The 23,083-nt window shown below is 40.1% G+C and overlaps 1 protein-coding gene across 1 annotated transcript in view; it reads left to right on the top strand.

Annotated features, from left to right (window-relative positions):
* The window catches only part of RDX (radixin), a 94,817-nt gene that overhangs the window by 29,713 nt on the left and 42,021 nt on the right, over nt 1-23,083 (top strand). Inside the window, exons 3-4 of the mRNA XM_074957778.1 lie at nt 12,367-12,450; nt 19,171-19,266. Of these exons, the coding sequence (XP_074813879.1) occupies nt 12,367-12,450; nt 19,171-19,266 (180 nt within the window). The remainder of the gene's footprint in view (nt 1-12,366; nt 12,451-19,170; nt 19,267-23,083) is intronic.

Below are 23,083 nucleotides of genomic sequence, written 5' to 3'. Positions count from 1 at the left end.
GTAGTAGCAAATATCCACAATAGCCAGAGATGGGAAAGTCTCTGAGCTACTACAGTTAATTCTTTCGCAGATGTCTGACTGGTGGGTTTTGCCGACACGCTCAGGATCTAACCAAGCATCATGTTTGGGATCAGAAAGGAGTTTTCCCCCAGGTCAGAGGCAGAGACCCTGGGTTTTTTTCCTCCTTCTGCAGCATGGGGCACAGGTCACTAAGCTGGTTTAAACTAGAGTAAATGGTGGATGGCCTTGAAGTCTGTAAATCATGATTTGAGGACTTCTGAACTCAGCCAGAGGTTATAGGTCTATCACAGGAGTGAGTCAGTGAGGTTCTGTGGCCTGTGATGTGCACAGAAAGTCAAACTCAATTATCACAGTGGTCCCTTCTTTCTGACCTTAAAGTCTGAGTCTGTGGTGCTGTTTACAGACCCGTTTGGATGCCTGTGTCATCAATGCCATTATTGTGGTTTGCTGTGCTCTTCATAATCTGTGAAGCCAAAGGTGAACCATTTGCCCCTGAATGGAGAGCTATGACAGTAATGGATTGCTGAACTTGTACACTCAGACAGAAAGTGCACCTGCCACAGCTAGGGCAGGATGCATCTGGGCAGTATAAGTCAGGAATGCTCTGTACTCCTATATTATGGATTTTCATGGGCCAATGAAATAGGGAGAATAGTACATTTGAGTGTGATTGTACAGTCCTTACAGTAAATGAGGTGCGATCACATCATGCAATGAAATGTTGGGGAAGGGGTAGATTGCTATGCGTTGTAATTATGAATGACATGAGTGCTTCTAAACTGGCAGGGACTGGATTTACGGGAGGATGTAGAGAAATATATTGAGAAATAGTGTTTGCATATAACTTCCCAGTTGTCTCTCATCATGTGTTTACCTTAATTATTTGAAGCATACATTACGTAATGTGATGCATTGATGGCAATAAAATTTCTTAGCAAAATAAAAACCTTATTTTTGAACATATATTAGAAAAGTACAGTATTAAGTCATTGCCAGGTAGGTCAGGTGCCATTAGCACATGAAAACAATAGTAATAAACCAAAACCAACACCAAAACCCTTAACAAAGTGCATGAAGAGGGCAAACAGTTTCATACAATAAACCCCCTTACTGTTGTGTGTCTCCTGGCCATCTGTTTGTGTTCCTTCCTATTTGGTGCCACTTCCAGGGGTTGGAGTTGGTCACGAGGTGGAGCTTTGTCTGCACAGGAGTGGAAGCTTGCAGGGGAAGGGAGATTGGCATGGGGTTGGAGGACTGCATGGGACAGATTTGCCATGTCCAGCTGCTGCTAAGTCCCAATTGCACAGGCAGCCCAACCATAGAATTGATCTGCAGGATATCGAACCATGGAGGGGACTCAGGACAGGTTCAGCAGGAGCCTGTAGTACTCTGGGGGCTATAGGCATTATCAGCATCTTGAACAGGTCTTTCTTCTGGGTTCCTCCCTGAGCTGATGTTCCTGCTCCAGAAACTGTGCTGGAAGCCTCTCCTCAAATGCTGAAACTCTGTCCTCTTGCTCTGCAGCCAGTGTCTTGCCTTCCACTTGCTCTGCAGCCAGTGTCTTGCCTTCCACTTGCGCTGAGTTTTTCTTCCTCTGGTACTATACCTGCTTGTTGGCCCTGTCCAGAATTTCCACCATCATGGAAACACTTCTGCTTGGACCTGTCCATGACCGTTCTGCATTCCAGGGTCCTTCTGGAGTGGGCCCACTTTACCAAAGTTGAAGGACCAGCAAGAGCTCGAAGGGAAAGCAGAAATCAAACAGTACATTATTGTTTCAGTGCTTCACAATAGGTTCAGTGCCATCCACAGGCAAATGTGCCTTGTGGAATCTCAAGGCCAAAAAATGATACTTCGTAAAATTGAGCTTCAGTATATTCTGAGAGGAATGCCTCAGCTCAGTTAATCACAGTGAAAATACTGCACAGTCAATGGCAAGTTAGCTTACAGTTTTTTTGTAATTGCTGAGCTCCTTGAGAGGCATGGGGGGAGCTTACTACATAAACCTTCTCTGTACTTTCAGACATTGTACTTTCTTGAGGACATTACAATCCCAGAGGTTCCAGAATGGCAAAGGGAAATTTTATTTCAAGCTGCTTATTTCAGACTATTATTTTTGCAGCTATCAATGCCCGGGATTGGGTCAAAATTCATGGGGGAATCAACAGAATGCTATGTTAGTGTTCACAAGAACAGAATTGTCAGACACATAGGTGAACATAATTTGTTGGGAAAGACTGAACATGGTTTTTGTAAAGGGAAATCATGTCTCACCAATCTTCTAGAATTCTTTGAGGGGGTCAACAGGCATGTGGACAAGGGGGGTTCAGTGAATATAGTGTACTTAGATTTTCAGAAAGCCTTTGACAAGGTCCCTCACCAAAGGCTCTTAAGCAAAGTAAACTATCATGGGATAAGAGGAAGGTCCTCTCATGAATCGGTAACTGGTTAAAAATAGGAAAGAGGGTAGGAATAAATGGTCAGTTTTCAGAATGGAGAGACAGTGGTATTCCCCAGGGGTCTGTACGGGACCAGTGCTGTTCAACATATTCATAAATGATCTGGAAAAGGGGGTAAACAGTGAGGTGGCAAAATTTGCAGATGATACAAAACTATTCAAGATAGTTGAGTCCAAAGTAGACTTTGAAGAGTTACAAACGGATCTCACAACACTGGGTGACTGCGCAACAAAATGGTAGATCAAATTCAACGTTGATAAATGCAAAGAAATGCACATTGGAAAACATAATCCCAACTATCCATATAAAATGATGGGGTCTAAATTAGCTGTTACCACTCAAGAAAGAGATCTTGGAGTCATTGTGGATAGTTCTCTGAAAACATCCACTCAATGTGCAGTGGCAATCAAAACAGCTAACAATGTTAGGAATAATTAAGAAAGGGCTAAATAATAAGACAGAAAATATCCTATTGCCTCTATAAATCCAGGGTACACTCACATCTAGAATACTGTGTGCAGATGTGGTGCCCCATCACAAAAAAGATATATTAGAATTGGAAAAGGTACAGAAAAGGTCAACAAAAATCATGAGGGGTCTGGAACAGCTTCCATATGAGGAGAGATTAATAAGACTGGGACTTTTCATCTTGGAAAAGAAATGACGGAGGGGGGCATATGATCATGACTGGTATGGAGAAAGTAAATAAGGAAGTGTTATTTACTCCTTGTAACAGAAGAACTAGGGGTCACCAAATTAAATTAATAAGCAGTAGGTTTAAAACAAACAAAGGAAGTATTTCTTCACACAACGCACAGTCAACCTGTGGAACTCTTTACCAGAGGATGTTGTGAAGTCAAGACTATAACCAGGTTCTAAAAAGAACTAGATAAATTCATGGAGGATAGGTCCATCAATGGCTGTTAGCCAGAATGGGCAGGGATGGTGTCCCTAGCCTCTGCTTGCCAGAAGCTGGGAATGAATCACTTGATGATTACCTGTTCTGTTCATTCCCTCTGGGACACCTGGCATTGGCCACTGTCAGAAGACAAGATACTGGACAAGATGGACCTTTTGTCCAACTCAGTATGGCTGTTCTTATGTTAAGTCTCGGTGTCACAGGCTCAAGTTGCATCCGTACTACAAAATGATGGAGTTTGGGTTGGAGCTCCATGAGACTTGGGCTCTCAAACACTCCATGCATGTGAGGTCAGGGGCTGGGCCTGAGTTAAAATTGTGTGTAGATGGAAAGGGGTTTGGGGCTTGAATCTGAGCATGGGTTTACATGCAGAGTAGACATACCCAGAGAGGACTGATTTATTTTTTAAAATGTGCACGCAGTGACTTTGTATAACCATAGTGTTGCTATTGTTGTTTACTGTGTCATGCTTTCCTTACCTTATTCTGTCAGCTTTTGTTACACCCACTTATGTGTTGTCTTTAGTTATATTGGTACAGAGACTGCCCCTGGGTACTACTGTAATTCAGATAATTTAAAATGCACAATACAGTTTATAGGCAGTTGGCATTTGACCTAGAATGATGGAATGACTGGAAGAAACTATAACTTTTAATATGTCTAGCTTAATCATGATTTGTTATCGGGTTTATACAGTTATGATTGCATCTTCAATATTTAATTTTGCTTTGTAGTATTATATGCCAAACTTTGAGTCCTTGGAGCCTTCAGTAAAATAAATTTTAAAGAATGCATGTTTGGAATTTCAAATGTTAATAGAGATGAGAATATACTGTCCCACCTGTGTGCCCTCATTTCTTGTCTCTCCTCCCTCCCCACAAAAATCTCTCCATCTTCTTTTTCAGTTGAACGTAATCAATCCTGTTTTCAGACTAATGTACCTGACTTCCAAAACAAACAAGTGCATGAAGAAAGATATTATTAAATGAAGATACTAATAAATGCAAAGTAAAGCTGTTCAAAAGATTATTTCATTTTTTCATGTTTTTTTCAAAGAAGGCAAATAGAAAATGGTCCAAAACATGTTTCAAAATTAGGTGTGGCACATAGTGGGACTTGGTTTACACATGGAACCTATGTTGCTATTTTGACATCACTCAAGGGAAAATCCACACCACTGAGTGATGTAGTTATACTGACCTAACCCCCAGTGGAAGCAGCACTATGTCTCCTGTTGACATAGCTACCGCCTCTTGGCAAGATGGAATATCTGCACCAATGGGAGAAGTTCTCCTATTTGGCCTCAGTAGTGTCTTCACTAAGTGCTGAAGTGGCACAGCTGTGTCGCTGCAATGCTGTAGGTGTAGAAAGCCCTAAGTTTACTGCTTTCTCTAGTTATATTAAAATTAACAGGTGAGATGAGCCCAGTGGTATTTACTGTATATCAGCAGGTCCATTATCTATTCCCCACACTTCCTGTATTTTTTGGCTTTTGCAAGCTAGCTGTACTTATAAGTAAATCCTGATTATGCTAGATTACTGTGTTAGCATTTAGGGGGAAAAAAGTTATTTTGTGCTTAGTTTATATGAGCAGAGCAGTGAGATACTGCAATTTAGGGCAGACAGGTAAGCCAAGCCTGTTAGGTTATTATTTTAAAGGCTAAGTGATAAGTGACAAAAGAACCATGACTTAACTTGAAAATAATTGTATTGCAATTATTTATTGCTATTTTAAGATATACACAAGATTTTATGCTATGGGAAACTTCAGTGTGCATAGAAGTTTCATTGTTGATGGGTAATTATTGGCTAACGTTTATCAGGTGTTCTAAATCTATTTGTCCATTCATTGTTGCAATACATTGACAAAAAGCATTTTTTAGAAATAAAAAAGAAAACTGATAGGTGCTGGGTAAGAGAGAAGATACAGTGCTGAGGGACCTCTCCTTGTCAGAGCCCTGATTTATTTTTTTTAAACTTAATTTCCTTCCCTGGTTGCCTTTCCACCTTAGCTTCCATCAAGTCCCAGAATTGGTAAATACCCCCTTTTCTCTCTCAGGACTGGTTTACACTAGGAATTTACATCAGTATAATATCTCTCAGGGGGTGTGAAAAATCCAGGGAGTTACAGACCAGTCATCTTAACTTCAATACCCAGTCAGCTTAACTTCATTACTAAATAATGAAGCAATGAATTTGCAAACACCTAGAAGGTAATAAGGTGATAAGTAACAGTCAGCATGGATTTGTCAAGAAAAAATTGTGTCAAACCAACCTAATAGCTTTCTTTGACAGGGTAATAAGTCTTGTTGATAGGAGGGAAGCAGAAGATGTGGTATATCTTGACTTTAGTAAGGCTTTTGATATTGTCTCACATGATCTTCTCATAAACAGAATGGAGAAATACAGCCTAGATGAAGCTACTATAAGGAGGGTGCATAACTGGTTGGAAAATAGTTCCCAGAGAGTAGTATAAGTGATTCACAATCAAGCTGGAAGGGCATATCAAGTGGGGTCCCATAGGGGTCAGTTCTGTTCAATATCTTCATCAGTGATTTAGATAATGGCATAGAGAGTACACTTACAAAGTGTTTGGACGATACCAAGCTGGGAGGGATTGCAAGTGCTTTGGAGGATAGGATGAAAATTCAAAATGATCTGGACAAATTGGAGAAATGGTCTGAAGTAAATAGGATGAAATTCAATAAGGACAAATGCAAAGTACTCCATTTAGGAAGGACAATCAGTTGCACACATACAGGGCTGGATTAAGACTTTTATAGGCCCTAAGCACTGAAAAGATTATGGTGCCCCCCCATATGTAATTCAAAATAAAAACAATACTACACTGTAAAATAAAATTTTATTTTTCAAAATGACACAAAACTTGCATGTATGCTGAAATTAAAATAGCTTCTTTCTAGATTTTCTGATTGCAAAATTCTGGATAAGTTCATTGAAGCTGACTCAACGAAGCATGTCCGCTTCCATACGCAATAGGGAAAGTGAATCAAGTCTGTCCTGACACACTAATGTTCTCTGAGGGGTTTTTATTCTTTTCAGCTGAGAGAGAGAGCATTCTGCAGAGCAGTTAGTAATTATCAATGTTAGAAAAATACGTAGTGAGATCTCTACATTTGGAAATACACATTGTATTTCGTCTTTCAGTATTGTGTCATGAAGATCAATGTGACTGAATTTCATTTTTCCTGTTTCATTAAACTTTGCGCGCCTATAACAGTGGAACTGCTGTACTTCTCCACAGAGATTCATGTTCAAGTCAACAGGGTATGAGTCAACTAGCTTTTGGGAACCTTGTGAATATTGTTAGTCAGATAAGTCCATATCGTTTAGAAAAGAAAATCTTTTTCTTTAGAAAAGAAAATCTACTTGATACTTCTTTCTACACTTCACCTCTCTTCATATGAGCGTCAAGTGTATCAATTAGAGCATAGTAAGTAGATATGTGAAATTTGTCTCTAGGATTCAGTGCTGTTTCTGTTGCACTGCTGTCATTTGCTTGTTTTTTTTTCCTGATTCGCTTGCAGGACTGGGCTTCTTTGTGGTTAGTATCAAGCAAGATATCTTTTGATATGTCTTCAAATCATTCCTCAAAGTGTGTAAGTGGTCTGCACATGTTTTCAAATCCAATTCTTTTTCTTGGAGAGCTTGACTTGTGTGGTAAAAGTGTTTGTAAAATTTCATTCCATATGGTCAACATGAATACAAACTCTAGTTCTTGCATCTTGTTTGCAATGTTTTCTGCCTCTCGTATAGTTTTTTCCTTTTGTGATTGGTCTTCAGCTATACTTTCTAATGCATCCACAATCTTTGAGTAGGACTCCATAATTGCACTTGTTGCCACTGCATGTGCCTGCCAGCGAGTATTAGAAAGAGATTTCAACACACGATCATTGCCCAAATATGTTTTAAGAACTGCCCATCGGTGTGTTGAGGCAGAGAAAAATGTATAAAGTAACTGGACTGTTGAGAAAAAACTTACTGCCACCAGACAACAATCAACAGCACTGCAGCCAACAAGATTGAGAGATTTCGGAGTAGCAGCCATGTTAGTCTGTATTCGCAAAAAGAAAAGCAGTACTTGTGGCACCTTAGAGACTAACAAATTTATTTGAGCATAAGCTTTCGTGAGCTACAGCTCGCTTCATCGGATGCATTCAGTGGAAAATACAGATTGAGAGAGTGTGCAGCACATGGTATGAATATGGCATATTTGTTCTGTTCTAAAAGCTTCTTGTGCATTCCTTGATAATGCCCTGACATGTTGGCAGTGTTTTCATAAGGAAGAAGAAGAAAAAAAAAAAACGAATCAAGTACGTATAACTCAGAAGAATATATCAATAATAAAACATAAGTTTATTGCAATACATGACAGGATCTGATGTCCTTGCATTATTTTGATCTACGTTAGTAGGATGCCCCCCTGGTTTAGGTGGGGATAAGTAATAAAAAGAGAACAGAAAAATGGGGAAAGTGTGTAGTGGAGTGTAAAGAAGTCTAACAAAGTTCTGATTTTTCCCATGATGACTACTTTGATGCTTTTTTTTTTTTTTTTTTTTTTTTTTTTTTGAAATATCAAATTTTTTTCAAAAAAAAATCTTGGTTTTTTGGGTGCCCCCTGCTTTGCTGGTGCCCTAAGCACGTGCTTAGTCTGCCTATTGGGTAATCCAGCTCTGCACACATACAAAATAGGAAATGACTGCCTAGGAAGGAGTACTGCGGAAAGGGATCTGGGGGCCATAGTGGATCACAAGTGAAATGTGAGTCAACATTGTAACACTGTTGCGCCAAAAAAAAAAAAAAAAGCAAACATCATTCTGGGATGTATTAGCAGGGGTATTGTAAGCAAGATACTCTACTATATGCTGATTAGGCCTCAACTGGAGTACAGTGTCCAGTTCTGGGTGCCACATTTCGGGAAAGATGTGGAGAAATTGGAGAAAGTCCAGAGAAGAGCATCAAAAATGATTAAAGGTCTAGAAAACAAGACCTATGGGGGAAGATTGAAAAATTTTGGTTTGTTTATTCTGGAGAACAGAAGACTGAGGGGGAACATAACAGTTTTCAAGTACGTAAAAAGTTGTTACAGGGAGGAGGGAGAAAACTTATTGTTCTTAACCTTGGAGAATAGGATAAGAAGCAATGGGCTTAAATTGTAGCAAGCGTGGTTTAGGTTGGACATTAAGAAAAACTTCCTAACTATCAGGGTAATTAAGTACTGGAATAAGTTGCCTAGGAAGGTTGTGGAATCTCCATTATTGGATATTTTTAAGAGCAGGTTAGACAAACACCTGTCAGGGATAGTCTAGATAATACTTAGTCCTTCCATGAGTGCAGGGGACTGGCCTAGATGATCTCCCGAGGTCCCTTCCAGTCCTACGATTCTATGATTCTACAAACCTAAAGAATTGCATTTTGTAGGTATACACCTTTAAAAGCTGTTATGTTTTTTTTTTAGCAATAGAATTATTTGGAAGGCATTCAAAGCAACCCAGCTGCCAGCAGGCTTAAAATAGAAACCGTTTTAACAATGAACTCCTCTTCTTATTTCTCTTCTTTTATTTAAAAAAAAAATTTATTTTAAGAAAGGGAACATGTCTTCCCACTCAACATGAATCTCCTGTTAACAGAGGCAAGCACATAAATGTTAAATGTAGCTGGCTGATTCTTTTTCTTTGACTGTTGCTTTAACAAAATAGCTGAAAACTATGTTGGTTAGTGTAATGTGTCTAAGGGTATGTCTACACTGCAGTTAGACACCTGTGACTGGCCCATGTTAGCTGACTTGGGTTCACAGGGCTCAGGCTAAGATGTTGAATTGTGGTGTAGATGTTCGGGCTCAGGCTGCAGTCTGAGTTCTGTGACCCTCCCATCTCGCAGGATTCTAGAGCCTGGGCACCAGCCCAAGCCCAAACATCTACATCGTAGTTAAACAGCTCCTTAGCCCAAGCCCCATGAGCCCAACTCAGCTACCACAGGCCAGCTACAGGTGTCTAATTGCAGTGTAGATATACCCTAATTGACCTAGTACTGCTAATATGTGTGTTTGTATCTCTCCCAGTTGTACGTGTCAGATACTGTTTCAACACACCTCCCGTATCTGGACCTCTATCAATTAGAAACTTTATCTGAATTAGAAAACTTGCTCTTGTACAAATAGAAGATGCAAGTTAGATGTTCAGTATGTATATTTTTCCCCTTTTTTTAATGTCCCTTTGATTGTTTATATCTGGTAGATGATGCATGCTGTTGACTAATGACTTCTTGATTTGTGTCAGGTGGTTGTCACAACAGAGGATTTCTGTATACAGATCAGTACTATTACTCCAGAGAGCTTCTAGAATCATTTTAGAAAACTGATCACTTAACAGTATAACCTACTGCATTTTATGATGTTTTTGTGACACTTTTTGTTTGGTAATAATGGTGGTGTTTCATATTAAATGTCAAAGTGTATTTGTTATGTGCTAAAATCTGATCCAGCTTTATTCCTTCTGAGTCCAACTGATAAAAGGTCTATTAACTTAAATTGTTAGGTAGACTTCTTAGTATTTAATCTGAAAAATAAAGCAGTTTAGGAAAGATTTAAATTTTAACTTAAAATTGATGAATGTGTCCTGCTGAGAGTTCAGCAGCCTTTTTTTTTTTTAAACTGATTTGTTCACTTTTACTTTTAACCTCCCTCCAGAAGAAGGAAATTTTTTTAAGCCAATCAAAAATCCACTCCACTGGTTCTGAGTTTACAATAAAAACTCTTTTCTCCAAAATCCTCTTCACTCCCTCTAATCTATCACTGTTGACAAAAAAACCACCATAGAATCATAGAATATCAGGGTTGGACGGGACCTCAGGAGGTCATTTAGTCCAACCCCCTGCTCAAAGCAGGACCAATCCCCAATTTTTGCCCCAGATCCCTAAATGGCCCCCTCAAGGATTGAGCTCACAACCCTGGGTTTAGCAGGCCAATGCTCAAACCACTGAGAGATGCGCTCCCTCCCCACCTTTTCACCCAAGCCTATAACCTAGAGGTCATCTGTGCTTCCTCCCTCTCTGTCTTGCCTCACACATCCAGGCTGTGTCCAGATTTTCTTCCTGCATATCATTTAAGATTTGTCTGTACAGAAAAGAAAGAAGTGGACAAACAAAACTCTCATCCAGGCCATTATTTGCTCTCCTGATTATGGTAACCTCCTTCATGACACCCACATCTCTCTTCCAAATAAATCAAAACGCAGCTGCTAAGATAACTTTCCCTTGTTCATCACTGTAACCATGTCAGCCCCCTTGGAATCCTTTTATTGGTTCCCGCACTTTCCCTTAGTCAAGCTCAAACGACTTGTCTTCAGCTTCATGTCTCTTCACAACTCCTACCCCTTACTACTTGTCCAGCTTTCTCTTACTGCATTTCACCCACCCCCCTGACTCTTCCAGTCTACCAGCAATGCCTTGACTGCTGCCCATCTGTCAGTGTTTATAAAACAAATGTGTAGGTGTGTTCTTCCATACTATACTTCATGCATAGAACTATATTCCTGAGCTCCATAAGACTACTGTCTCCTTCAGATTCTTCCTGTAGACCCAACTATACTTTAGTATGTGTTAGGAAATTTAGCCAATTAATGATGGTGTCTGGTGAGATAGAGGGCAAAGAGGGACAGCTAACGCATTGTTTTACCTGCTCCTCTTTCCTCACCATTCATATATTGTCTTAAATTTTACTCGGGGTAGGAACCTTGTCTTTGTATGATTTTGTACAGCACCTAGCACAATGGAACCCCTATCCTGGTTGGGGCCTATGGGCACTACTGCAGTACAGATGTTAAACAATGATATATTAGGTTACCAGGACTTGACTTATTTCCTTCTCAGAGTACTCCATCTAGTGGCAAAACTAGAGTAATGTGTCATGGAAGTGGGTTTATATAGGAATTAGTGGAGTGGTAGGATTTCTATTCCAGGAGCTCATCAAAAAAATTGTAAATTTTGTGAAGGACAGGGAAACTTTTATGTCTTAAGTATGGTAAAACACACAATCAGAAATAATTCTGCTTCGTCTGCTATTTATAGCAAAATATAGTTGATCTCTCAAACTGTTTAAGCTTTTTCAGGTTTTAATTTTATTTCTTCTAATATCCACTATTTTTTCCAAACCCATACTTGGTTTTATTTCTCACAAGTTACATCATTTAACACCTGTAATTCAGAGCTGCTACTCCTTTTAGATATAGTTTTTAATGATACTAGAAGAAATATAGGATTTTTTCATTTCCTTTTCATAGTGCGTGTAAGTGCTTCTAGAAAATGTCAGATAAATAAATGAGTGGTGTTAGTCTCTAGACAAGTATAATATGAATAGTGGTGGTGCCAGCTTCTGCACACTGCTGTGCTAATTCTAGGAGCAAGACCAGTTCTTGGAGTGAGACGGCAGTACTGTCTCTGTAGCCATTCAGTCCTTGGCCTCTCTCATCAAAGGTCCCAACTGCGGGTGCATCAGTACAAGATATATTGAATACAGACTGCCAACTCACTTAATATAGGCCACCAAACATCCATCAAATGGTGATATTTGACTGCTAACATCCCGAGCAAACTGAAATGGTGACCAGTAGCTGACTGGCTCCATATTCTATTTCTAGTTACTTTAGCTGTGCAGTTGCATAATTTTTAAATTTTGTTATACCCTTTGATTTTCAAATCCTGACTTAAATATTACACCATATATAGTTTAACACTGAATGAATGTAAATCTTTTTATACTGTAGGTTCACTTTTGGCCATTTGTATATCTGCTATGTCTTATGTACAAGTAAGATGAAAGTGATATTTGCAATATGGTAAATGACTCCAATATAGTAACATTTTTTCTTATAAACTTGTCATTAGTTGTATGAAAGCATTGTACAACACATACTGTCTAAGAATTTTGTTTTGTTTTCTTCTCCATAGATCAATGTAAGAGTTACCACAATGGATGCAGAGTTGGAGTTTGCCATCCAACCCAACACAACTGGCAAACAGCTCTTTGACCAGGTAACCCTTTATGATATGTAATAATCATGGCTAAAATGGATAACATTATAGTGTTATAGATTTCTGTTCATGCTTTCCAATTAATATCTTATATTGATCTAAGCCATACTAATAATCCGCTTGAGCCACCTCTCCTCAATTTAGAAGGAAAGCATTAAATACAAGGACAACTTTCCAAGAGTGGATAAGCAGCCAGGCTTCAGTTGAATTACATATATCAAACCATCTTGAAATTAATACTATGTTTTATAGATATTCTCAATCATATACTCAAAGAACACAGGAATTACTAAGTGTATTCATTGTATGTTTATATAACTTTAAATATCCTTTAATAATAAATCTAAGGTAGAAAATGTAACGTTGAAAAATAACTAGACTACCTTCCTTTCTATCGAAGTAAGGAAGCAGGAGTATGACACAATTTTTTTGAGGAATGGAATCTAATTAGCCACTTTTAAATAAAAATTATTGCATGTTTTCTTTTCTTTTCCCTCCTCCGACAACCAAGACAGCTCAAAAAGTGGTATGTCTTTATTCACAAAGCAGCAAGTAGGTTAAAGACTGTCATTTATGGTAGGTGTATAAGCAAGCACCTTCCTTTCCCTCCTAATCTATTGGTTTTTTTTACTTATGTTTTTGCCTACTTGTACTGGAATTTGTGGAGTCATACTTCAACCTTCATGCTCTCTTTTTCTTCCAGTTCACGAATAGAGAATCAGGGAAACAAGACTTCTAGAAAAAAGAAAAAATGGAATTAAAAAGTGATTTAAAATGGTCTCTTCAATAGTTCACAAGTGTTTCGGGGCAGAAAAGTTTTGGGGACAGGGCAGTCATCTGGCCTCCTCCCCAAGATGTATGGGTGAGTTGCCAACAAGAACTCAACAAGTAAAAATTGTGCCATCTTCTGGTATGCGAAGGCAGCTGCGACTTCTCTTCTGCCAATCTCTGCTACCTCTTGACATGTGGTATTGGGTGGAGGTGATCTGCTGCTGCATAAAGTCTTGTGCCCAGATAATCAGTTTCACACATTCTGTAGCTTCTCTGAACAAGGGATAAAATATATAGATGCAAATTCTCTCAATACCTACTAGATTCTCTCCATCGAGCTGCCTCAGTTCCTTGCATGGCTTTCAGGTGGCCTCAGCAGTTCTTACAATTAGCCTGTAGATGTTTAAATTGAGAAATTGTTAGCTTGAGTCCCTTGGTTCATTTGCCATGCCTGTACATGAGGAGAGAAATCATTTGGACAGATCCGAAACCCACACATGGCTTCATAGACCCAAATCAATCGCTGAATTGCGCTGTGAAACAAATATGAAGTTTTCAGAGAAAAGGTGTAATATTTCTCTGTGAATATTACTGCCAACAAAGTGAAGTGACACATTCTAAACTAACGGTAGCTTGATTAGTCATCATGGTTATCTCCATGTGGTGTACACTGCAGTAAATTTTGTCCTTTGTAGTTATTGCTCAAAGCAAGGTACCTTGTCACAGCGTTATTTCTTGTCCGATGATCCTGAGGGTGTTTGGATGTCAGCAAACCCCTTTCTTAGTCAATGGTGGGAAGATTTAATGTGGAAGGCTTTGTTTCCCACTTCAGTATGATGCTTTCTCCAAGCTGCTCTTTGTTTCCAGACTAGGGCATTTCCCTTCACTCTCCCTATCTGCTGGTAAATGGGAAGTCCAAGAACTCAGCATCTCTGGCTTTCTCCCTGCTGTCACGAAGCTCAATGAAGTCCTCCCTTATCCCACCAACATCATTCTGTTTTAACAGGCATCTCTCCATCACCACAGATTTTTTTGTCTCATCCATTTGGAGGCCAGACTGGAGGTGAAAGGCTAATTTTGTGGGCCTTAACTAACCTTCTTTTCCCCCACTTCTTACTTCATAGGTGACACCGAACAGCATGAAGTATGTTTGTTAGCCACAAACTGATTTTTGTCAAGTTCTCAGAATTTACCGCTGAAGCTCCTGGACAAAATAGTGTATTCCCAATTCAGGAAAAATTTGGGGTTTTACTCACCCCCATCTCCTCAAGTTATAGCCTCATCCTCCTTGCCAAATATCTCAAAAGTCCTCTACTAAGTTTCCCAGGGAAGACCCAGTGAAATCTATTTATTTGGTTGCCTAATAGAGAATTCTTGTTCTGAAACTTTGTGTATTGATTTGTTGAAGTACGAATCCATAGCTCTGAGCAGCTTTTTTTAAACACTTGTTAAATATGCATTATAAAAGTCAAAATATGTAATAGTGTCCCTACAGCCTGAAATAAAAATTAGCTGAAACCACAGTAATAATTGTAAAAGCCCTATGTTATAGGGGGATCTGGCATCGATCTCTGTACTTAGGGCTTGTCTACATTACCCGCTGGATCAGCGATGGTCGATTTATCGCATCTAGTCTAGATGCGATAAATCGACCGCCAAGCGCTCTTCCGTCGACTCCAATACTCCACCAGGGCGAGAGGCTCAGGCAGAGTTGACGGGAGAGCATCAGCTGTCGACTTACCGTGGTGTCCTCACTGTGGTAAGTACATCTAAGTACGTCAACTTCAGCCACATTATTCATGTAGCTGAATTTGCGTAACTTAGATTCCACCCATGCACCCCCCAATGTAGACCAGGCCTTAGATTCCTAAATGCTTCCCATTATTAAAAGATTCTTATGATATTTTCTATTTTTTGAGAAGGTCTAGCATCCAATTTTTGCAGCAGGGCTTTGTTCTTCTGCAAGGGAAAGCCATGGGGCCAGGGAGGTGCCTCCAGCTTCATCCCATGAAATTCCACTGAGATTTATTTGAGTTACTTGCTGATGAAAATCACCATTTCTTTGCTATGGCATGTGTTGTTACTGCTTAATTTTAACAGAATGTATAAAGCTTTGGGCAGCTGGAAGAACACATGCACTGGGCTGTCTGAAATAATCTCTCGTTGAATACTACTCGGTGAGGGAAAACTTATGGTACTTAACAAAATAGAGGACATGTGAAGGGTGTCCCAGAATAGAGAGGGATGGCAGAGCCTTGTTCGTGCCCTTAAAGAGATCTGATGGAGCAGGAAGGATTCAGATGGCTAAAACCCTGAACATTCTCAGACTAGGCCCCCACAACAGCAACAGCATGCACTGCAGTTGGAACCCCTGGGAACAGAGACTTAGCACAGCTGCTCTGGCAGCAGTCAGACTGGTAGTGGGGAATGGGTGAGAACTGGGCCAGGTTTCCCCCGACTCAGTGCATGGACCCAGTTACCCATCACTCTTGTGAAGCCATCATCTGGGGTAGGAGCCGATCTCTCAAGGTGTAGAGTGCCAGGCTGGGCTACCCTGGCAGCGTCCATGGCCCAGCACAGCCCCAACAATCCATCAATCCCATTGGGGACATCACATATAGCAGGAGCCCCTTATTTCCTGGAGCAGGTCAGCAACTCCTGGGGTAGAGGTGAGTACAAATACTGGAAATCAGGACAGCCTGAGTTCTAGACTTAAATCTTCTGCTGACTGATGTTAATAAGTCTGTATTATGCATAATGCTTATTATTAACCATGTCTGATAACCAACTGAGAGATTACACTAGCTGGGACTAAAGTGCAGATCTCTAACATTGCAGACCTGTAGCTCATCCACTTAGCCACAGTTCCTTTCAGAAAAAGCCTGCCAAACCTTTATTCTTGGCTGTGTGGTGTGGAATATAGGGATACTCATGCATACGTAATCTACTGAGAGAAGTATTATTAACCCCATTTTACAGATGGGGAAACTGAGCGACTTGCCTGAGGCCACACCGTTGAATCAGTAGCAGAGCCAGGATTAGAACTCAGCCTCCTGCATCCCAACTCTACTCATTCGTCCAGACCACAGTGCTTTACTAGCACAGGTGCTGAGTATAATTTCCATTGACTTCAGCTGCAGTTGTGAGTGCTTATCAGCACTTCTTAAAATCAGGACAAAAGGGTTCAGGTTTGGCAACCAGAAAGTGAAGAACACACAAATAGGGGCCATCTACCAAAACTTTAATTTAAGTTACTTGCTGAGCAGCATATTGGAAATCTATAGCGGAGGAAGGGATAGAACTGAGTTATCACTTGTGGCATTCAACCCTTACAAGACCATGCTTCTTTTTTCTTGCATACCCTGCTTCATTCTTTACACACCTCGCAGCTTCTAGAGCAAATGAGACAAGGGTCCAACAGACACCAGCTTTGATTACTACAGAACTCTGATTCTGTTCCCTGAGCACTGGCCATCCTGTGTGCTGACCAGGGTCAGATAGAAAAAAATGGTATGGTGATAATTAGACTTATCAGAGTGCATGTGCAGAGGGGAGCAGAAGTAAGGTTGCACGGGCATCCTTAATTATGGAATTATCTCACTGTCAAGTGTTTTATTTTGCAACTTAAACAACATTCTTTGAATGTGGGCTTTTTGTGTATATGTATGTAATTCTATTTACCTCAGACAGATCTGAACACTTCCTTAAAACATAGGCTCCTGCAGTAGATTGGCTGCTACCAGAGTCCCATTTGGGTATTTTTTATTTGAACTTACTGATTTGATCCTTTGGCAATAGGGTCAAAAATATCTCCAGATGTTGAGGAAGGAGAGTTGTGTTAAACATTGTACTCCTCTCCCTAGTACATGAGGAACCAGATAGAACAGAGCAGAAGACTTTATGGGGAGAATGTCCAAAATCACTAGTTGATTTTTCAAGCTTCAGAGCTCTGGCTTAGATTTGTCACAGCTACAAGTGAGACTGGATCTTTTCTTTGCCTAGAGAGGGAAAAGTTCAGACTTCTAGCAGCATAAATATATGACAGCCCAATAGTGTGTGCAAGGATCTGCAACTAGCATGTATCTCAAATTTGTGAATCTTCAGTAATGAGATATGATCGGGGAGTTGTGACATGAATGCAAAATGAATAATATCTCATATCTTGGTGAAATAGGTTTCACTTTACCACTGCCAAAACTTGAATCTTTACTGTCTGCATTTCAATAAACCACCTAATCAAGAATGCTGGAGATTACTGTTGTCCTTACAGGTCCTTACATCTATGTGGGCCAGCCTTTAAATTAGCTTATAGGAAGTTGATTGTGGTTCCCTGTTGCACTGATTTGAAAAGCTGTCCCATAGTAAGTTTGTTCTAAACTATTTCCCAATTGAGGTTAATGAACCTACGGGGTTATCCTTACACTCAGAGGATGAACTTGGATCAAGGTAACTTAATTCTTTAGGCCAATCATAGAATCATAAACAATTAGGGTTGGAAGAGACCTCAGGAGGCCATCTAATCCAACCTCCTGCTCAAAACAGGACCAACCCCTCCCCTTTGTCAAGCCGGGCCTTAAAAGGACTTTCCTCCACCTCCCTAGGTAACCCATTCCAGTGCTTTACCACCCTCTTAGTGAAATAGTGTTTCCTAATATCCAACCTAGACCTCCCCCACTGCAACTTGAGACCATTGTTCCTTGTTCTGTCATCTGCCACCACTGAGAATAGCTGAGCTCCATCCTCTTTGGGAACCCCCCTTCAGGTAGTCGATGGCTGCTATCAAATCCCCCCTCACTCTCCTCTTCTGCAGACTAAACAAGCCCAGTTCCCTCAGCCTCTTTGTAAGTCATGTGCCCCAGCCCCCTAATCATTTTCGTTGCCCTCTGGTGGACTCCCTCCAATTTGTTCACATCCTTTCTGTAGTGGGGGGCCCAAAACTGGATGCAGTACTCCAGATGTGGCCTCACCAGTGCCGAATAGAGGGGAATAATCACTTCCCTCGGTCTGCTGGCAATACTCCTATGAATGCAGCCCAATATGCTATTAGCCTTCTTGGCAACAAGGGCACACTGCTGACTCATGTCCAGCTTCTCATCCACTGTAATCACCAGCTCCTTTTCTGCAGAACTGCTGCTTAGCCAGTCGGTCCCCAGCCTGTAGCAATGCATGGAATTCTTCTGTCCTAAGTGCAGGACTCTGCACTTGTCCTTGTTGAACCTCATCAGATGTCTTTTGGCCCAATCCTCCAGTTTGTCTAGGTCACTCTGGACCCTATCCCTACCCTCCAAGCAAAGCTTCTGACATCTAAAATTTTCAGAAAGCAATCAGTTGTATTTGTCTCTAGATAAATGGATGATTCCATTGTGTAGCTTCTAAAAGGCTGGTATTAGTCTTCTGGTTTAGTTAAAATTAAGACATTCTACTTCTTGCATTTTTGGCTAGGGCATCAGCAGAGATCTGGGAAGTGGCCAGTAAGACAATGCCACTGACATCACTTGGAGCGCTCTCCTCCAACACTAGTTCTGCTAGCCATATCCATTGGTTATAGGATGCAGGAAGAGGAGACATTAAACAATGAATTACTTACCAATAATCATGTCTGTTGTCATCTTTCCTCCCCATCCTAATCCCATTGTCGTCTTCTCTTGTTGTTTGGATTGTCTTGCACTAAAAGAAAGCAGTTATTTGGCCTACATGTTCTTAACTTGAGTGAGAGACATATCACTTCATACTGACTGTGTATGAAGGAAGATATTACTATAATTAAGAGTAAGCTATTCCTTCTTGCTCTGTCTTGTATACAAATCTTTTATGGGTTTATTTGCCTAAGCTGGTTGCTCACAAAATCTTGCTGTATATTGTATCCGAGTCTGAATTTGTGTTTTGAACCATTACACCCAAATCCAGGTGCCCTTCAGGTTATTGATTTAATGACTCTCTTACTTTTAGGTGGTGAAAACAGTTGGTCTGCGTGAAGTCTGGTTTTTTGGGCTGCAGTATGTGGACAGCAAAGGCTATTCAACTTGGTTGAAGCTGAATAAAAAGGTAAAATATTCTTGATTGTTCGGATGAACTTTCAATTTGAAATAGTTTCTATGCAGACTTGCTATTTGTACATATTATATTACAAATTGTAATCTAATTAATGGACAGATTTCTTTAAAGGTTAGTTCAGCTCAACTTGTTATAAACCAGTGGAATCTTACTGCACAATTGTATCGGCATTTTATTCGACTCAGATGAAGATATGTTTTCCTGTACTTCAGTTACTGTGGCGATTTGTACATTAAAAAAACTCTCATATTTCATTATCCTTGATCACACACGAGCTTTCTTCCTCTGTCCCTTTCATGCAGCAGAATTTATTTTTGGGGAAGAAAAGTTAGGAATAAGTTTTAAAAAGCAATGCAGTATGAATATGGCTATGGAATTTCCCATTTATATTGCTACCTATGTTAGGCCAGGATTTTCAAAAATGGGTTCCATCAGAGGTGCTATTTCAAACAGAGGCAAATGCCTTTTGGTATTAATTTTAGCCTAGAATGCCTTTCATTTCATGTTTTAGAGAAACTGCCAGCCCTGCACGGCGCAGTGATTCTGGTTTTTTTAGGAGCAATCCTCAGATGTAGAGCTGGGTGGGAAATGATTTGCTCATCTCATGAAAACTTTTTTGAGATTTCAAAAATTTTCCTAGTTCACATCAGAATTAAAAAGACCTTTCCAGTTTCTTTTCTGGGGGTGGAGTGGGAAAGACAGATATCCACCCCAGAATAACCAGTAACCTGGTGATTAGATGCCGGCCAAAGACTTACACTCACTTGGGATGTGGGAGATTCAGCTGTAAGGGACTGGGGTGCAGGAGGTCTGGCTGGGCTGGATAATCCCTAATGTGTGGTAGTAGGTGAGCAGGGGTTGGAGGAGTCGCTAGAATCAGGCTGAATAAACAAGAGTTAGGGTCAAAGTCAGGCCTGGGTTGGAGACTGGAGATCAGAGGTAGGATCAGGCTAGTGTCAGGAGGAAAGAGTCAGGGTCAGAATCAGGCTGGGATCAGAGGCCAGAGATCAGAAGACGAGGTAAGCTCTGTAGTCACAGCAGGCCTGAAGTCTGTGGTGTTGCCTAGACAGCTTCCTGAGGCACCCTTCAAGGTTAAATAGGGTGGTTGGCCAATCAGAGGACGCAGGGTAATGTCACTCTGGCTCTCTTGGGCAGTACTACTTGTGGCACTTACTCTCCATGGTGCTCCCTGGCTGTGTTTCTGCATGGCACTGTGGGAATGTCAGCTGTGCTAGGCTCTACAGACCTGGGTTCTAGTGCTCACATCCTTACAGTGAGTGTCCTAACCACTAGCCTATTGGCTATTCTGCGTGACTTTCTCTTCATATCTCCTGTCGTATAAATAAATATTCATTGAGCCAAAATTGATTCCATTGGGGCACTCACCTGCTATGTGGGAGACTCAAGTTCAAGTCCCTACTCTGGCTATTCTGGAATGGCTTTCTCTTTATGGTTTTGTCCAGTAATTCCCTCCTGAACCTTGAGGGCATATCTATACTGCAATGAAACACCCATGGCTCCATGTCTCAGAGCCCGGGTCAATTGACTCAAGCTCATAGTGCATATGCTAGGGACTTGGGTTCTGAGACCCATTCTCCTTGTGGAGTTTCAGAGTCGGGGATCCAGCCTGAGACTGAATGTATACACTGCAATTTTTAGCCCTGCAGCCAGAGCCCTACAACCCTGAGTTAGCTGACCCAGGGCAGCCATGATCTTTTATTTCAATGTAGATGTTCCGTGAGAAACCTTTAGTCAAATCTGGCATGTTCCTGTGAAAAGTCATGGGTTTGACAAGTGTGCATTTTCCAACACAAAATTGTTAAGTTGAAAAATTTTTCCAACTAGCTGTACTCGGAGGTTGCCATTTATTCAGCCTTTGCCCCACATTCTGGTAGGCATGATGAACTGAATCTGTTCACCTGGAAGGTTATCTAGGAGATTCAAACTCCCAGAAGCTCAGTTTCATATAAATAATTGTTTTAAAGCCTACAATTCTTTTTGGTTCGTTCTGGTAGCTTTCTTCCAATGCTTGAGGAATCTAGGACTTAATGGATAACTTGGCAGCAACGTTCTATTTTTGTCTCTAGGTAGGAACTAAGCAAAATATAGTCTTGGGAGGCAACTTACCTTTTGGAATAGGCAATTTACTAGAATTTTCTCTTGTCAGCTCACTTGATGAGAAGTAAATACTCTAGATAACCCATGTCATGGTGGTTCTTTCTGAACTTTCAGTTTGTAGTGGACATAACAGTTTAAGAATGGAGTACTTTTCAGGTCTGTCTTCATTAGAAGCACGTATTCAGTGCCTTTTGCTTTGTCTTAAAAGTTGAAGAAGAGAACTGCAGCTGAAGGATGCATTTCTGGTACAGTGATGAAATAATTGCCTTTATACGGTCCTGCTATCTCCCTTGATTCTGAGAGCACTTTAGAAAGCAAGACCTATTGAGTCATTTAGGCACTATCATACTACAAATAATAAATAATGTTGTGACTCTCCTTGATCATTGTGTTCCCCAGCCCCAGCTGGCTCTGGTTCATCAGTAAAATATAAAAATATATTTGAAAATTGCCTATATCTTTGACTGGACATAATATTATTATGTTGGAAATTTAAATTTGTTTGTCATATATTAATTAGGCAGATTCTACTGCAAAGTAGTAGAACTAGAACTTTTTTTCTTTTATAAAACAGTGTCCATACAGATTCTTCGGGGGTGGGGGGGGAAGAGGGAAGAGGTGGGACTACATATTTCCTTAACCATTGGGTACTCTTTACTTTTAAGCCAGTTTGCACACACTTTTGGGCAACCTCCAGTTTACTGAACTTTAGCTAAGAACTTGTAGGGTGACAATTGGTCTTTACAAATGAAATATTTTATTTCATTGTAAATATTTTTAAATTACTACATATATATTTGAGTTAAATGTGGATGGGGTTGATTGGATGTAGGTGTAAATAATAATAATTAATAAGAACAATAATAAAATAAAAATGCTAAAATCATAATTTTAGCTTAAAATAAAAGTTTTCACCATGACATACTATTTTAATTATGTGCATTTTTAATTAAAAATGTTAACATCTAGTAAAACACCAAATCAGAGCCAAATATAGATAGTAATGAAAGTCTTGCTCGAGAGCAGGCAGGCCAGGATGAAAAAGACCATGAGTGAAATCCTGGCTCTATTTCAGTCAATAGCAAAAGTTCTACAGATTACAGTCCATAACTTTTGTGGACAAAAAAGTCTCAAGCATGGTTCTTGTCACAGAAATCGTAGACATAACAAGCATCTGGCCTTAAGCATACATAATGCAGTCATCTTTTGGATCCATAGTTCTCAATAATTTAGGTATTTCCTTATTTACATTCCTCAGAAAAGGACTGTAAAACATAAACCCCAATATTTTTAAAATTTGGGATGAATTTTATTGAGATGAGAAGGGGAAAATCTACGTATTTGTCTCGTGTCCTGCAAGCAGTTAAGCACATTTAACTTTTATGCAGTAAGAGTAGTTCCATAGAGCTCAGCAGGACTACTCACAATGCATAAAGTTAAGCATGTGCTTACACGTGAAGGATTGGGGCCTTTGACAGTGTTTTTTCTGAACATTTCTATTACCATTTGCTACATCTGCAAATTTTACTTTACATTAATTTTAACCTGTTTGTCTCAGCAATGGTTAGTATTGAAATGTAAATAGGACCAAGGAAAGTAAGTAAAATCAGTTTATTCATGTCATATTGGTGATGAAAGCAAAATTTTCTTATGCCTTCTCAATCCATTGCTAGCTTCAAGCACTCAGCAG

This window comes from Natator depressus, chromosome 1 (assembly GCF_965152275.1).
Source record: "Natator depressus isolate rNatDep1 chromosome 1, rNatDep2.hap1, whole genome shotgun sequence".
NCBI classification, from domain to species: domain Eukaryota; kingdom Metazoa; phylum Chordata; order Testudines; family Cheloniidae; genus Natator; species Natator depressus.
This window is presented reverse-complemented; position numbering and strand designations above follow the sequence as displayed.